This window comes from Phyllostomus hastatus, unplaced genomic scaffold (genome assembly GCF_019186645.2).
Source record: "Phyllostomus hastatus isolate PE091 unplaced genomic scaffold, TTU_PhHast_1.1 phas_scaffold_129, whole genome shotgun sequence".
Lineage (NCBI taxonomy): Eukaryota > Metazoa > Chordata > Mammalia > Chiroptera > Phyllostomidae > Phyllostomus > Phyllostomus hastatus.
This window is the reverse complement of record NW_025334009.1, coordinates 27531813-27548572: the sequence shown is the minus strand read 5'-3', so window position 1 is coordinate 27548572 and position 16760 is coordinate 27531813. Positions and strand designations below refer to the sequence as shown.

The 16760-nt window shown below is 49.3% G+C and overlaps 1 protein-coding gene across 4 annotated transcripts in view; it reads right to left on the bottom strand.

Moving 5' to 3' along the window:
• Positions 1-16760, bottom strand: part of COLQ (collagen like tail subunit of asymmetric acetylcholinesterase) — a 53333-nt gene that overhangs the window by 3219 nt on the left and 33354 nt on the right. For all 4 annotated transcript variants that reach the window (XM_045856959.1, XM_045856961.1, XM_045856960.1 and 1 more), the window contains 7 exons: positions 16595-16630; positions 13594-13674; positions 9565-9679; positions 3547-3686; positions 2547-2666; positions 1992-2112; positions 147-249 (listed from right to left, as the gene is read on the bottom strand). In XM_045856959.1, the coding sequence (XP_045712915.1) occupies positions 147-249; positions 1992-2112; positions 2547-2666; positions 3547-3686; positions 9565-9679; positions 13594-13674; positions 16595-16630 (716 nt within the window). The remainder of the gene's footprint in view (positions 1-146; positions 250-1991; positions 2113-2546; positions 2667-3546; positions 3687-9564; positions 9680-13593; positions 13675-16594; positions 16631-16760) is intronic.

Here is a 16760-nt window from a genome sequence, read left to right as displayed (position 1 = left end):
TTATTTGTTGCCATACCTCGGTGTCTAGAAGGTACCAGGAGCCTAAGATGCAGTCAGAGTTCTTTGTGAAGGAAAGGAGAGAAGGGAGGGGGGAGGCGGAGGCGGGGAAGGAGGGGTGTCACAATGGCACGCAAGGCCGTCCCTACCCAGGGAGATAGGTCTCGCACGTCAGGTGGCCAAAGTCAGAGCCGTCACAGTCTTCCACACCCTTGTGCCGGTGACCGTCTCCACAGTATGCCCGGTGGCAGCCTGAGAGGACACAAGGAAATGCAGCCATGAGGAGGGGCGGAGATGTGGGTAGGGACCCCAGCCAGGGCTGGGCCCCACTCACTGAAAAGCTCTTCACCACCAGGGGTCTCCCTGGCAAAAGTGCAACCTCAAGGATCCACTCAGAGCACGCCCCTCTTGAGTGGACCTCTGTGTAGCTTCAGACTCATCCAGAGACTGCCCCCCCGGCCTCCAGGTCCCACACTGGAGAACAAGGAGACCCTCAAGTCCCACACTGCAGAATAAGGAGACCCCCAAGTCCCACCCTGCAGAATAAGGAGTCCCCCAAGTCCCACCCTGCAGAACAAGGAGACCCAGGCTCCAGCCCAGTCCCACCACTTGTTAGCTGAGAGACTGAGAGCAGCCCCTTGGCATCTTGGGACCTCGATGTCCTTACTCAAATCTGGGGCATAGGCACCAGCTCCCCCTCACAGGAACACTGTGCGTTCCCATAAGGTGAAGGCCAGGAGACTGAGCATCGGTGACAAGCTGTGGTGGGTCTTGTCTGTTACAGAAAGCTCCCCAGGTGGGTGACCCTGTGTCCCTGGGGAGCCAGAAGCTCTTCAATAGGGTCTCTGTTCTCACACAAGGGGAGAGCCTTGGAATATGGACCCCACCCTCATTGTCTCAGGGCTTTGAGGTCTTGTTAATTCCTTCCTGCTGTGTGATCTATGGGCCGGTGTCTGCAGCAGGGGCAGAAGGGACTCTGGGCAAGGCTAGCATCCTGGGGATTGCCCTCCCAGGAACGGTCACAGGTACATCTGCACAGAGAGCAAGCAAACTGAGAAAGCAGCTTCTCAGCCCCACAACCACCACTGAGCACACCATCCTCAGGGCACCGTCAGCCCTCATCTGAGCTTCCCACAGGCAAGTACCAGACTTCGCATCTGCACGTGCCCAGCCCTGAGCGGAGCCTGGCTTCTCACAGCAGGGGCTTAAAAATAATCCATCGAAGAGATGTGGACCCCCACTGCCCTCAGACCGTCCACGCACACATGGGCTCACCTTTCTGAAGACTCAAGCAGTCAGTACCAACACCCTCATTTGTCAGCCCATTTGTCAGTCGAGAAAAGTGAGGCTCGGAGCCATGACCTGCCCATCACCTCACTCCCCGAGTGGCTTCTCAGGGAGCTGAGGTGAGCTGGTGGCTCTCAGCGCCTGCATTCAAACTCTGCCCTGAGTCTAAAGCCCATGCTTTCCACCCCACCGCCTGCTTTTGTCGCTGGATTAAAAAATAAATAAATAAGCCGTAAAGCAAACCCTCCGGCCCCATGCTGGTTGCCTGCTCCTCCTGGTAGCATCCCACAAGCCTGCCCAGCCCACTTTGCATAAAAAGGGCTCTGTTACCCAGGGTTCTATCTGGTGAAAGTGAGTCTTGATTCAAATGCTTGGCTCCCTCCCTTTGCCTTTTCACTCCTGTATCACCCTTATCCTTTGACAAAGAATGTGGACTAGAATTTGGATTTTGCCAAGAAGTCGGCTAAGAAAAAAGGAGGGACCTGGTGGCTTCTCTGGGGGCATGATCCTTGATCCTTGACCCTCGATGACAGGCCTGGATAATGGAGGAGTTAACATGTGGACTCCCTGAGGTAGATCACCTCCACAACAGCTCAGGGACACCCCTCTGGCTCTAGAACTGTCCCAAACCACCACAGCTGGTGTCCAGGGCTTGCCCTGACCCCCACTCTGATGGCGATCCAAGCTTCAGGCTGGGCCCCACTCACTGATGCAGTCGTCACCGGCATCATTGTTCCCGTCGTCACACTCCTCCCCGGGCTGCAGGACCCCATCCCCACAGGAGCCTCGCTGGTCTACAGTGTAGTCCACAGGGTAGAAAGGGGTCAGCTGGCCAAAGAAACACACCACAGTTACCAGGGGCAGCACGCTGGGCAGCTGCAGGCAGGGCAGGTCATTGGCACTGAAGACAGAGCCTCTGGATCCAGCGGGTGTTGCTGAGGAGCAGCCCCCACCCCTGGGTGGGGAAAGCCCTCCTCTTCTGTCGCCCAGAGCTCTGTAGTGGTAGGAGGCTGGGCCGAGTCAAGTCAGTGACCTGGCAGTGCGGGATGTGAGAACATCTGGGACCTTGGCTCAGAAAGAAGGTTCTGTCTGGGGAGGAGAGGCATGGACAGCCGCTCAGAAACACAGCGAAGGCCGCTCAGCCCTTGCATGTGAAAAGACAGCCACAACTCTGCACCGGGCCTGACTGTCGGCCTTCCCGACCTTTAGTGATGAGCCCCTCTCCTCAGTGGGGAATGCCCTGCGAGCCTGCCTTGTGTTACCTGGATGGGGAGCCAGCCCAGGCTGTCCTTGAAGTACAGAGATCTCTGGTCTTTGCGGAAGGCAATGGCATTTCTGGTGTTCAGCCTCTCAAGCTCCTCCTGGTTGTTGACCACAAAAATCTGCCAGAGAACACAATGGCGAGGCTTCGAGAAAACACTTCTACAGTGGGCAGGGGGAAAGCTGAAGGACACAGAATCGCTGCCCTTGGACTTGTGAACAGTGGGAAGGGGGTTTGCACATTACACTCTAGCGTTCCTCCTAAAGGGGGAGGAAAGTCTCGATCTCCATATCTTTTCAATCCAGTTCCTAATGTCTCCATTTGAAGTAAAAAATGTGCCCAAGACTGAAATAAGAAAGGTGAGGTCATTTAAGCAAGTAATGCAACACCTAGAAATGATTCTCAACAAAATTCTTATACTCAAAGATGTTCATTACAGTGTTGTTTACACTGGTGAAAAGCTTGGGCACACCCTATAAATATCCGATAATAAGACACTGGTTCAGTAAATCACAGCACAGCCGCATGATGGGTGGGTGGTTATGCATCAGTTCAAAGGACGTTTATGATGAGCTGATGTCCCAGCTCTACTTCAGAATCATCCAGTGCCGGGCGGGCAATAGTGAGTAGGCATAAAGAGGAAACAAGATCGACCATGAATTGATAATTATTGAATTTGGGTAAAGGGTGCATGGAGGTTCATTACAGTGTTTGTTTTGCTTTTGTATTTATTTGAAACTTTCCTTAATTTTTTTGTTTAAAAAGACAAAAAAAAAAAAACCCCTCCAAAATGGATTCATAACCAAATGGATATTTTGTTTTCTTCTTTAGGTTTTTCCTGATTTTCCAATTTCTTATGGGTGTGGACCCAGTATAAGTTTTACTGAACAACTATATACATACACGCATAAAACACAAGTTTTGCTATTACACAGCCCCACGGGGACCAGGTGAGAGGTCCCTCGGGGTAACGCCCCAGATTTCTCCCAGAAGAACCTTACCGCAGGAACTCTCGGGGAGTTGGGCCCATACATGGATTCCCCGTACGAAGGGTTGTTCACATTCAGCGGGGTTCCGCAAAGACATCTTCCTGGAGGCCCGGGAAATCCTCTTTCTCCTTTGGGTCCCATGACAAGTTGTCCTAGGAAGCAACAAGCTGCTGTGTTACTAGAGCCAAGAAAGAAAAACCCAACAGCCCAGGGTGATGGGAGCAACCTTCACAACAGAGAGGAGGCTGAAGTCCACAGTATTTCAGGGCAGGCCTGGGGGAGAGGTTCAGTGAGATGCTTTGGATCCAAGATGTGGAGGAGGTGATGTTCTCTGTGGGTCCCTTAGCCACGCTGGGTGTGGCATCACCTTCCCAACCCTTCTTCTCCCTTCCCTCTCTTTACACGTTACTGCCTAGACAGATAGGCGGTCTACTTCCCAGATCCCCTTGCATCTGGAGGTGACAATGTGCCTCAGTGTTGGCCAATGCAAGGTCTGGGGCAGGAGAAGGGTGGGCATCTGGGAAAGTTTATCCTGAGGAGGGAGAATCATAGCTGGAGACACAGCTTTCCCCCCCTTTCTTCCTGTCCCGAAGATAGACCAGGTGGCTGGTGCTGCAGCAGCCATACTGCACATATGAAGTAACGAGGATAAGAAGAGAAGCCGACGTAAGGGACAAGCCAGGGGCTCATGGGGACTGGAGTCCTGACTCTTAGAGGATGAACTAAAGCAGGCCACCGTCCACCTCTTGACTCTCCTTACTGTCTGAAAAAACAATTCTGTCTGTTTAGACCATTATCAACAGGGTACTGCCCGCAGATAAACAAGTTGCTCACTGGTAACTTTTATTGTTTCTAATTCATTTTATGTTGTTCTTATGTGTAGGATCTTTACAAAGGAATTTCTGAGTGTGCATTTCTTCGATATCTTCTGGAAGAAAATGGAAGTTTCAAATATTCTCAGCTCGTTTACTCTCCCCTGGTACTGAGAAGAGTGTCCCAAAAAAATACGATCAGGAAATTTACTCCCTGCAGTGCAGGAGACCTGCGAGGGTAGCAGTTCTCACCTTGACTTCTAAAGGCCCTGATGCCCAGGCCTCACCGCAGACCATCAGGACTGCTGAGGACAGAGCCCAGGCAACTGTACTTCCCCAAACTCCCAAGATGATCCCAACCTGCACCAAGGTTAAGAACTGCTGGTCTAGGGGATTGGTCTTGGCACAAGCCACTCCCCTGCCAGAGCATTCTCCCGTTCGCCCTCCAGCCCTCTCTCCCCATGTGCCTCTTAGCTCACTCCTGACCTGTGTTCCAACTTTGCTTTTCCCGGGAGGCCTTTTTGAATTTTCACACTCTGTCATGCTCGCCTCAGACACAATTTCATAGCTCTCCATGCCTTTTCGCCAAGGTACTTACCTCTGCTCGTGATTCTATATATTCTGAGTTTACTTGATCTTCCCCAACAGAACCTAAGTTCCAAAGGCCAGGTCTGATGTGTTTTCATTTATCAGGGCCTGACACACAGCGGGGGCATGGTACACGTTTGATGACTGAGTGAGTGACTGAATGAATGAGTGAGTGAATGCAGACTAACTAGAAAGAAGGGAAGAAAAAAAGGTCTTCAGAAAAATCTAGATGTCACACTCCAGTCAGCAGAAAAGTGCTGGAGCAAGAGCCACCCAAACAACGGGAAGAGAGGAAAAGATAGAGACTAAAAAATGAAATAAGCACCCTTCATCCTGGGACAATAGCGGGAGTCTGAATACCAACCAGGCACTGATGTCAGGTTATAAACCAAACAGGGCAGCCAGCAACAGGAGACCCACTCTGCAGATCCCAGAAGGGCACGAAACAAAATGACCACCAGGGGGAGGTCTGGCTGGGAGCCAGGGAGGCAGCGGCCACTGGAGGAGGGGGCCTCAAAGGGAAGACCCCAACCCCGAGACGGCACGTGCAGGCTCGGAATGTCCAAGGTCAGAATGCTGCCGGCACGAGGGGAGATGGTCCTTGCCAACATCTTACACCAAGTCATGGCTGTTCTTTCTAACGAGAAAGAGGACTGTCGACCTGTGGGAAGAGCTCCTGTCTTGTGGAGCAGAGCCCAGAGAGACAGAGGCTCCACCAGCCTAGGACTGTCCTGGTAATTAAGCAGCTGGGGAGACCGAGGTGGGAATGCTCTGTAACCAAGGACGTCAGAGTGGCATTGGGGCAGCCTTGCAGAAGGCTCTGTGACTCCAGAGTTGGTCCCATTATCCAGCTAATTGGTGCTGAGGCTGAGCTGTGAATTCATTGCCATTCAGAAGACAAACATCCAAGAAGGCTGATGCTTGAAGAAAGATGGCCATTCCCAGGTACCACACTGATTCACTTATACCCTGTCTGGGTGCAGGAAGGACTCAGCCAAATTTGTAATTGGGTTATTGCAATGCATCTGAAAGGCATTTTGCCTTTATCCCTCCCCTGCACCCTCTGTGACTTGGGTAATGAAAAGCTGCCACTGTCTCCACCTCCCACAGCCACCCTGTCCCACAGCACTGGGCACCAGAGCCAGAGGTAGCCTCCTGATCGGACAACAGGATGTGGCAGGGAGCCGGCTTCCGGCCACCACTGCAGTTTTCCTGCCGATTCCTCCCAGCTGTCAGAGGGCATCTGCTTCCCCTGCCTGTTTCCTGCCAGGCTGCACTGAAGGGCACAGTTACCCAAATGACCCCACTCTGGCCTCTCGGAGCTGGTCCAGTGGGCCTGGCCTGGCCTCCATCCCTGCAGCCAGGGGCCCTGCTCTCCACCTCTGCCCAGGGAACTTCCAGTCCCCATTGGCTGCTGCGGTGGGGGCGGGGCTGAGAGAAGAGTCTGGGAGAAGGCAGAGGAACCACAGCATCATCCCCACATTACCCTGCGCTCCCACTGGGCCCCTGCAGGGGCTGCACGGCTGAGAGGGAAAGTCTCAGACCCAGGAGTCACAGACTTGTTCTGGGCCAGGTGTGGCCACCAGTCAGCTCTGTGACCTTGGGGAAGGCACTTCTCTCTGAGGCTCAGAGTTCTTCTCCATAAAGGGAGGGTTGGACTAGCCCGGGAAAGTGTGGCCTGCAGACCACAGGGCCTGAGAACAGCACAAGATGGGTTTGTGGCGGCGGTTCTGGCACTCTGGGGAACAGTGTGCAAAATCCTGGGTAGACCTTTTTTTTTTTTCCTGACAGTAGGTTTGGGGCTTCTATCAGATTCTCAAAGGTATTCTCAAGAATCACTTTGAGGGCCTAGTTAATCTCTTGACGTTTATCCAACTGGTTCCTGGCACAGAGAAAGCCTCTTTTAAACTTCTCCTTCCCCTTCTCCTCCAACCCCCCCAAAACTTTTCCAAAGAGCAGGATTATTGCCCCATTTTCTTCAGCCCCCTCATTCTGGAAGGCTCCCAGAAAGGAAGTGACTCAAAGGAAGGCACAGGGAGGGGACATCAGTCCAAAGAGATGGCCAGCAGCCTACATGCCTACTGCGCAGTACTGAGGTGGGTCAGACTGAGGGCCAATGTAGCCCCGTGAGCGCCGGTGGGGGCCAGCCCCACCCATCCCACCTGCCAGGTGCCATGGGGATATGAAGCCGACTCAGCCACAGACCCGGCCTCAAGGACTTGCCATGTAAAAGGAGGATGAAACCCATCTGCGGAAAACAGCCACCAGTGGAGGGGCAACAGCAGAGAGGCAGAGTGTGACTGAGATGCTGGGGAAAGGAGAGCTGTTCATTAGACACCCAGGAAGGAGAGGGTTTTGTTGGGTGAACCAGGGGATGACAGGAATGCCATTTTAGCCCATGGCCCAGACAGACTGTAGACATATGCCCCAGGTCTGCGGAGAGCAGGGCATCTGCTGGAGGACAGAGGGCAGCAAGGCTGGGACCTGGCCAAGAACAGGGTGGTAGAGGGTAAGGGGACGTGAGCGCACTTGGCTGTGTGAGATGGAGCTGGGGACCAAGGAGAGAAACCAAGGCTACAGCAGCCCTACTAGAGGGATGGGGTTGCAGTCCACCAGAGACTGACGGGACAAAGCAGTGGGGTCTGAGTGAGCAGCTGATGGTCTCCACGGCCTGCCCTTCTCCCAGATCCGGGCCCCAGGAAGAAACAAGTTCAACTCAGATGAGGGCTGGACTTTACAAATAGATACATATATTAAAGTCTGAGCTTGCTAAGGACCTCCTTATGCATACACACTGTCCCCCCCCCCCACATCATGTTCCCTTGTGAGCCCCTAAGTTCCCCAAGGACCAAGAGAGCCCCTTCCAGAAGCACAACCTAGGCTTCGGGCCATGCTCTCAGGCCCTGGCACCTTATTGTCATGGGGCTTGAGGGAACGCTACGCAGGAGGAAGAAGAAATGGAAGGGACCCCATCCGGATCATCTTAGTCAACTCAGGGAAAGAGGTTACGGGGCATGGCACGTGACCTAGGCCGCACCTCAAATCTAGCTCCCTTAACAAAATGGAAATAGGTGTGACAAGATAACTGATTGGCATGCACCGTATTTTGTGGTGTACAATGTGAACCCACACTTTTGTGGGCATTATACATGGAATTCTTATACTCTGTATTATACTCATGGTATGTAATCATTATATCCATAAATAATGCACATCCTTATTTTGTTTCAAAAATTTGGGCAAAAGAGTGCACATCATACCTGGCCAAATAGGGTAATTGATGTTTGTTTTCCCGGTATTTCAAGGGGATAGCAAGAGTTGATGCTTTTTTGTCCTTGCTAAACAGAGGTACTATTTGAAAACTTCTGCCTTCTGTTCTCAGAAGAGAAAAGCTCCTAAGACGGGTGGTGGTGTTTGAAGAATGTGAGGAGAGAGGGGACTAGAGATTGGAAGAGGAGGGATCCCCCCAGGCCTGGAGAGAAGGAGGACCCCCTGGTATCCTGGAGAAGAGACAGGGTCTCAGAAGAATGGTTGTGGGGAACTCCTTGGGAAGTTGAACCATGCTGACAGGATCCCCAGCCTTGCAAATATTCTAATACCTGAGGATGGTAGTTACCAGGTACCCGCAACCCCATGGCCTCAGACAACAGGCATTTTAGGCATAAATAGGACAGACAAAAGGCTAGCGGGACCTCCTTTGCTGTTTTCCTGCCATAATTCCCAAGGTCTTTGGCCAATTATTTTGTGGCAGTTGAAGCAGTGGAGAGAACCCCAGCAATGCCTAAGATCGAATTTTCCTGATATTCTGGCAGACAGGAGTCTGAGTCAGCTTTAATTTGTTTTAAGGATCTAATAAAATATGATATTTCATGATCATCTCAAGAGGGGGTTGCAAATATATTTCCCTAAGTACTGGGGGAAATACAGTGTAGAATTTTGCCTTCATTCTTAAGAAAAAAAATTGGAATAAAAATTTTTTTCATCCCCCTTGTATAACTGAGGACAAAGAATCTCACACAGTCTGTGAACAGTCTTCTCGGAGCTGGAGATGCTGTGTTTATACAGACAGTGTGCTCTGAAAGGCCTCACTGGGAGCTGGGAAGAGAACACACTAAGTCAAAAGCTTAACTCATCATATTACACAGGTAAAACACCCTCTTAGATGACTTTGATTTCTTTTTTATGGTTTCTTTCTACATTCAATGTGAATCTATAAGGACTCTTTCCTGACACTGTGTAAAATAGAAAAACTTGCAACGGTATCTTTACTTCCAGGTGTAAGAGAAGTGCTTAGAGCTATGAAACGGTTTTCTAGAAAAAGGTGTTAGTTGATGAAACACGTGCCTGTTATTCTTCACTTAACATACTAATGGCATCACCGATGTAATTGTTTTCTCTCCTCTATTTGTTCTCCAAAGTGCTACAGACAAAGCCAGAATGATGTTTATCTTTCCTGTATAAAAGCTGGATGAGCCAATTTGTGGGGATATAATAAATATGTTGAAGTTCCTCCAGCAGTTTCTAACTCCAAACACAAGGCAGACCTCTGCTGACATCACCTCCCACTCTCTCTGGGAAGGCTGGCCAGCAGTGCAATGCTGTGGCTCAAGTGAAGCAGCATAGCTCTTACCTGCAGATGGGGGGCCTGAGGGTCCAGGGGGACCTGGGGGACCCTGGCGGCCTGGTTGACCAGAAGGCCCAGGCTTGCCTGGTGGGCCTATAACTCCACTCTCTCCCTTCTGACCCTGATGGAGAAAGAGAGAAAGGCAGAGCCTGTTATGCGAGCATGGCAGGACAAACTTCCTTCCCCATTTATCTTGAAATCAGGGACCACCTTGCAGTTCAGAGCAAAAGCCCAAGCAGGATGCAGCCCCAGAGGTCTTGACCACCAAGCTCCAAAAGAACTCAGGGCCAGTGTCACTGGAGATGGTGATGGTTGCAAGTTTGCAGGCATTACCTTTTGCTCTGTCTCAATAACATGGCACATGACAGCTGAAAAAACAATCCAACCCACTCCCCTCACTGGGCAGATGAGGAAATAGAACCTCAGAAAAGAGCAGGAGTTAACACTAGCATCAAGGCAGCAAAGTGGAGCCTAGAACTCAGGCCATGTGCCTGCTCACTAGGACCATTTCCATTTTATCACAAGAGTTGTTTCCACCCAATGGCTACCCATTAACCTCAGGATAAAGACCCATAACGTGCACGCTAGATCATAACTGTGCAATTATTTTTGTGGTCATTTCATCAATGTCTCCCCATGAGACATAAGCTCCCTAGAGGTCTGAACCTGTCCTGTTCACCTCCCTCCCCCAGATCAAATGAGGGAGGAAGAAGCTGGAAATGCAAAGGTGAAGTAGTTTTGTTCAGCTATAAGTCAAAGATTTAGGTTTTCACCATGGTCACGAGACCCTGGGTAACTCACATCATTGTGTGGTGTCTCATTTGTAAATGGGGCCGGAAAATACTTGTATACACCTGCATGGTTTATTGTGAAGCTAACAAAGATCTCAGAGGTGAAAACAGAGGTTGCATGGAACCAAGGGCTACATAGGGCAAATTGGTTACCATAGCAACTGGCTTGGTTTCGTCTTTCTCACACCCTTGGAAAAGTCCCAGTTTCTTAAAGAGAGGCCCACCTGCAGCGGCAGTCATTCCACAGGGGCTGGTGTCCTCTGTGCTCCATTCTGGGAGGGCCAGGAGCAAAGATTTCCCCCTCAGGACTGCCCTTAGGAATGACTCAGAAACCAGGGCCTGTGCATTCTTTCCCCACAGTTTCTTAATGGTCTGCTCTTGCCCCAGGCTTAACCAGGACAGTGATTGATGCCCGACATCTTTGTCCTGGGTCCCCTTTCTACTTTTGTGCCTTGGCAGGCTTGCCATCTGATGAAATGTGATCTTCCCCAAGTCTGGGATGCAGGCATGCCAGGCACACTCCTTTCCAGTCACCATGGTGACATGTAACCTACCCCCTTGTCAACATGGCCCTGGGGGCTCTCTCGGCGATGTCCAAGGAGTTTTTAAACTGTCACTGTGGGACTCAGGTGTCAGAGTTTGTTTCTAATTCCATCCTGATGGAGGGAGTCTTAAGCCTTAGCCTAAGGTGAAGCATTCTGTGAGGTAACCAAGATGGGTCCCAGAATGGCAAAGGAAGTCACACCATCTTAATATAGCCACAGTTAAGGCTTGTTTTTCTAACAGCCAGGTCAGCTGGCTATGAGCACAGGAAGTGCCCTGGTTTCAAGGTGCTGGAAACGCTCCTGATTTTGACACCATCAGTGATGGAAGATTCTGCTTTTCGGTCATCTTCTCAGAACAAGCCATGTCTCCATGAGCAAGACTCATGGAGCAGCGCTTTCCAGGAAAAGTATTCTTTATCCCTTCATTGCCACCACCAAGCATTCTTTATCCCTTTATCACCACCACCAAGTGCGGTGGTTCCTCTCAAAAGTTGTTCTGTCTCCTTAACTGCAGGTTTGTACAGGGAAGTCAGGAGCTGCTTTCCTGGGCCTACCTGAAGGCAAGTCCCACAGCATGAAGGTCAGAGAGAAGATGTGATGTGGGGGAAAGCTGGTTTCAGCTCTCTGAATCCACCACTGGCATGGAAGGTGGCTTCAATGAGTGGCCCTCGGCAGGCCACTCTGCTAATTTGGACCTCAGTTTCCTTGTGAAGGTAATTGAGATGGGTAGTCACAAAAATCCTCTGGCTCTGAAATTCTAATTCCCTAATGTCCCTTCTGGATTTCTGATTCTAGGATTTGGATGGACTTGCAATAGCCTCCAGAACCTTTTAGTACTACTGGCTCAACGAATACTTGGTATATAAGGATCTATGCTAGGAAATTAATTCACAACAAAAAGAAAGCACTGTGGCAAGCTCCAAGTATCTGCGGACCAGACAGACATGGAGGAATCGGATTCCTCAGTTGTCTATGACATCTTGTAGAAAGGGTGAGCTCGCTTTCCTAGCCCCTCTGAGCTTCCAGGCATGGCTCTGGTGTCATTTTGGAGATTACTACAACTACATACATCTCTTTCAACTTCTCAGCTTCAGCCCTCACCAGGGAAAGACAAATGCTGCCCAAGTAAAGAACTAGGCAACAGAAGCCAAAAGTCTTCTTGAACCCCAGTATGGAAACTTCTGGATGGAAGTCAGCAAGCAGTAAGGGAGAAAATGATCTGAAAAGAAAGCTTTCCCCCTTTTCCCCTTTTCTGAGCCTAGTTTTTAGGAAGGTGGTAGCTGGCAGCATCATGAAGGCACAGTCATGCCACCCAGTGTCAAACTCTGAAGACTGAACTGGAATATTGTGACTTCAGAAGTTACCGCGAAATCTGAATTATTGAGGTTGGAGGCTGTGTCATTGCTAAGTTCACTTGGAAAGGATCAGAATTGGCTTCCTATGTTACCACAGTTCTGAACCCTGGCTACGTGTTAGAATCACGTGGAGAGCTTTTAAAAAACAACCATCCATGCTGAAGCCTCACGCCAGGTCACGTGCAGCAGAGTCTTTGGGAGGTGAGGCCTAGGAACTGGGGGCAAGGAGAGGCCAACCTGGAGCTACAACTACTGCTCGAAGATGTTCACTTCTCAACATTTGGGTAGGCCTCTCTTGTCCGAGCAATCCTGCTCGTTTACTGAACTCTGATGCAGATGTTTTTAAAAGATGTTAAAAATGCTTAATGACTGTCTGTAGTAATGAGTAAAAATGCATATATTATGAGTTTTAAATTAAAATTTTATGATATAACAACTATATATCAGATATAAAGGAAACAAATAACTAGAAAGTTCACAAAAGAAATAATGTTGGGAAGGAAATATACTAAAGTGGTTCCATGGTTATGCCTGGGTGTTAGGTCTTTAGATGACTTTTTCTCCACTTTTCTGAATTTTCCAAGTTTTCTGCGATGATCATGTATAACATTTCGACTTGGAAAGGAGGTAAAAAGCCAACAAACTGACAACCTAAAAAGTAAAGGGGCACATCTCTCACACACGTCTGTCCATCAGAGTTCAGGGGAGAGGTTTCTCTAGGGCCCTGGGGACCGCTCCAAAGCCAGCGCGGCCACCGCGCCTCCCTCTCTCCTCGCTCTCTCACTTCACGTGTTTTGCCATGAGAGCCTGCTGACCAAGGGGAGTTCAGATTGAAAAATCTCCCTAAACCCTTAATAGTGCCAATAAAGAGGGTCACTTACAAACTGAGATCCTGAGTGGGGGGAAAAGCCACCCACTCGATAATAGTTGAGACCCACAAGACCCTTCCACAGCTGGGAGTATCTGGGCTGTTCTCCAAAACTCCATTTGTGTCTGAGGCATTGGGGCAAAAAGCAGTTTTCTGGGTAAAAGACCAGATCTGGTTCCACTCCCAGTTGCTTTGGTGAAGGTAGCCCTGTTCTCATGAACCAAAGATCTACTCTTGCTCCTAGCCCTGGAAACAGTTGGAACGTGGCGTCCTATCCCATCTATTCAAACTACAGCTAACCTAGAGAAACCAGGAGCTCCTGAAAGTGGTGCAACTGCTGCCCACGAACCCAGAGGAAGCTGAAGAATGGGTCTATGGAATATCTGATTGACTCCACGCACTGCCTCTCCACACCGCGCCCCCCCAAGGTGAGGAGGTCTGACTGCCAGGGTGTGGTATGGCCCCAGGACCCTTACCTGCTTGCCTCGTTTTCCTGGTCTTCCTGTGGGTCCCCGGTGTCCTGCTATTCCAGGCTCACCCTTTGGACCCATTTCGCCCTGGAAAGAGAAAAGAGAAGCAAGAGAGGAATTAGGGCACGTGGAGCAGGCACATCTCTGCAGGTCTACCCAGTCCCTGGCCATGAGGACAGTCTTACTTGATCATGCCAAATCTGTTCAAAGCGGGCTGCTCTGGGAGACTGGAAAAGTGGTGAGGTCATGTGAAAGGGAGACAGACTTTTCACAGACCAGGGAGGAGAGGAGAAGCCTGCCCTGGGTGGGGGATTTATTATCTGAGGGACACAGCTCCCAGGCACGACACATGCTAGTGTCCCAAACCACCACCCAGAATGGCCACAGCGGGAGGCTCCTGTGTTGTAGTCACAAGTGTGCCTGTGACACTACAAGCTGTCAGGGAACATGCTTTCTTTTTTAGTTGAAACTTTAGGTTGTGCTTTGTTTTGTTTTAAGCATAAATCTGTGGGGCTTTGAATGACTGGACACACTTTTGACAACTACCATTTTTGGAAGTTTCTGCTCGTGTAAGACCTTTACAAAGGGTGGCACATTTCCCCACTCTTCAGTAAAACTTGGTTTGAGCCCCAGCTCACTTCCCTTTGATTCAGATGAAAACTCTTTGTAAGGAGAGATGTTCCAGACATATGTCCAAATATGCTAGTTATTGTAAAGGCATAGAAAGCAGTATAAACAATATTCCTAGTTGAAAAGCCCTACTTTGAAGTATTAGAACCAAGTGTACCAATTGCAGAATTCTATATTTAAGGCCAATCTTTCATAAAACCCATTTCTCCATTCTAGTTTCTCTTCTTTTTCCCCAAGGGCCTCTGGGATTCCAGGCCCTCTTGCTATTTCTTTGGATCATGAACTCACAGGGCGCTGTTCCCATCTCCAGTAATCCCACTACAGCCCGGAATGCACTGCTCACCAGCTAAACTTAGCAATGGCAACCTCGGGAGTTTCTGTCCGTCAGCAGCCAGTGTCCATGGAGAGCGTTCCCAGACACTCAGAGGAGGTATAACACGTGGAAAATTCCAGGGAATATCAAGATACAGTAAGGATCGTGCAAAAATCTCTGAGATCATCTGTCAGCTCAGCCAATGGAATGAATTTGTCTTTACTCCAGCTACCAACATTTTGCCTCACCAAGAATTGTCCTTAAACCTGTAATTTTTTTTCCAACTCCCCACCATGTCCTTCAGGATGCTGAGCAGTGAGAGGGTGAGGGGATAAGTGGCCATGGGGGTGTGGGCACAATTTTCTTTGGCTGCTTAGAAGGGACCGAGGGGTTTCTTATTTGGCTGGAAGAAAACAGCAGCATAAACAGCATAATTTTTTAAGACTATTAGAAGGAAGTGTGGCCCTTCTCTTCATCAGCTGGAAGCAGCCAGTAATTTGTTGATCTAATTTCTCTCCTATGACCTAATTATGGTTATCATATCAGCTCTGTCTTAAAGAGCCTGCAACAAAAGGGGAAGCAGACTCTCGATGGCAAGTCTAGGAAATGGAGCAGAGACCAGAGAAGCTGTCATCTTGAATTTTACAATCATTTATTATTCTTTGATGTTCGTTGTTACACTGAAGGAAAAACCTGCCTAAATATTTTTAAATAAAATTATTTTTTCTCTTTTACTGTTTCATTTGCTTATTTAAATAATCTATTTTTAAAGACTTTATTTAATTTTAGAGAGAGGGGAAGGGATGGCGAAGGAGAGGGAGACATTGATTGGTTGCCTCTCACACGTCCCCCACTGGGGACCTGGCCCGAAGCCCAGGCATGTGCCCTGACTGGGAATTGAACCAGCAACCTTTTGGTTCATAGGCCGGCACTCAATCCACTGAGATACACCAGCCAGGGCAAAGTAATCTATTTTTAACATAAGACCCCATTCTGGTTAGCAGAACACGTTTTTGACAGTTTAAGGCAGTGATAAATTATAATAAATTAATGTCAGATGAGGAAATTATTTAATATGCTCTACTGACTGGAGGACATCAGATAAAAATTGTTTATTCCTGTTTGGAAAATAAAACTTTAAGGCGAACTTGAAAAAAATTAGAATTTTAAGAAAGCATCTCATCTGCATGTTTGAAGAACATTGTGCTCCGGAGCCGAGGTTAAAATAACCATTTCCCTGCCAGGGCCTCACGGCACATGAGGACCCTGCGCTGCAAAGGCAGGTGAGGAGTCGTCGCTCTCCGTGGTCACTGGTGCACACTCCCTCTTCAGCCTCTGACACCTCCCCCCACCACCACCCCAGCTTCTTCGCCAGGCCCTAGCCCTAGGAAAAGTTTTCCAAAAAAATTCTGCCCGTCAACTGTCACCTTCACCATTTTTGTCATATCTGCCCACCACTTTATTCTTATGTAATAAGTCTTTTTATGTCAATCAACTGAATTAGCTCTTTTTTTGTTCAGCCTTGTCCCAAGCAAGATATTCATGAAATCTCACTAAATATTCAATGATTTAAGTGAAAAATTTAACTAGCAAATAAAAAATGTTTGCTGTCACCCAGCTGAAATAGCTCCACACACCTGTGCCGCCCTGAAGCAGGGCCAAGCTGGGCGTAGTCAGCAGTGGCATCAAGCCAGAGATGCCTGTGCCTCCCTCTGGGGCCCTTGACCATGGCCGCTCAGACCCGAGGCCCTCATTGCGCAGAGCTATCTGCCTTCGAACGTGACCACAGCCCTCTAAGAGGTAGCAAATGCAAAGAAGGGCGTCTGTCCACCCAGCTGAAGTGTCCTTGCCCTCCCATTGAACTGGAGGGGTCTCAGACCACCCCGCCACCCTGTCACCAATATGTTTAGCAACTTGCTCCCCTTCCAAACTAGAAGCTTCCATACAGAGACTTTTCCTGTCTGATGAAGAGCAAGGCAGGCCTCTTTTGTTGTCCTTGGATGGTGTATTTTTTTTTACTTCTATTTTTACTACTTCTATTTCTTAGTACTTCTAGGTACTCACTTTCTGCCCCAGCATTCCAGGAAATCCCGGGAAGCCCTGTGAAGAGAACAACAAATACAGTGACCGTCTCTGAAGTGACACTTGAAAGGGCATGGAAGAGCTTAGTCTGCCATTTTCAAGAGAAAGCCCTGTTGGTCGGCCAGTCAGTCGGTCAGCTGGACAGACA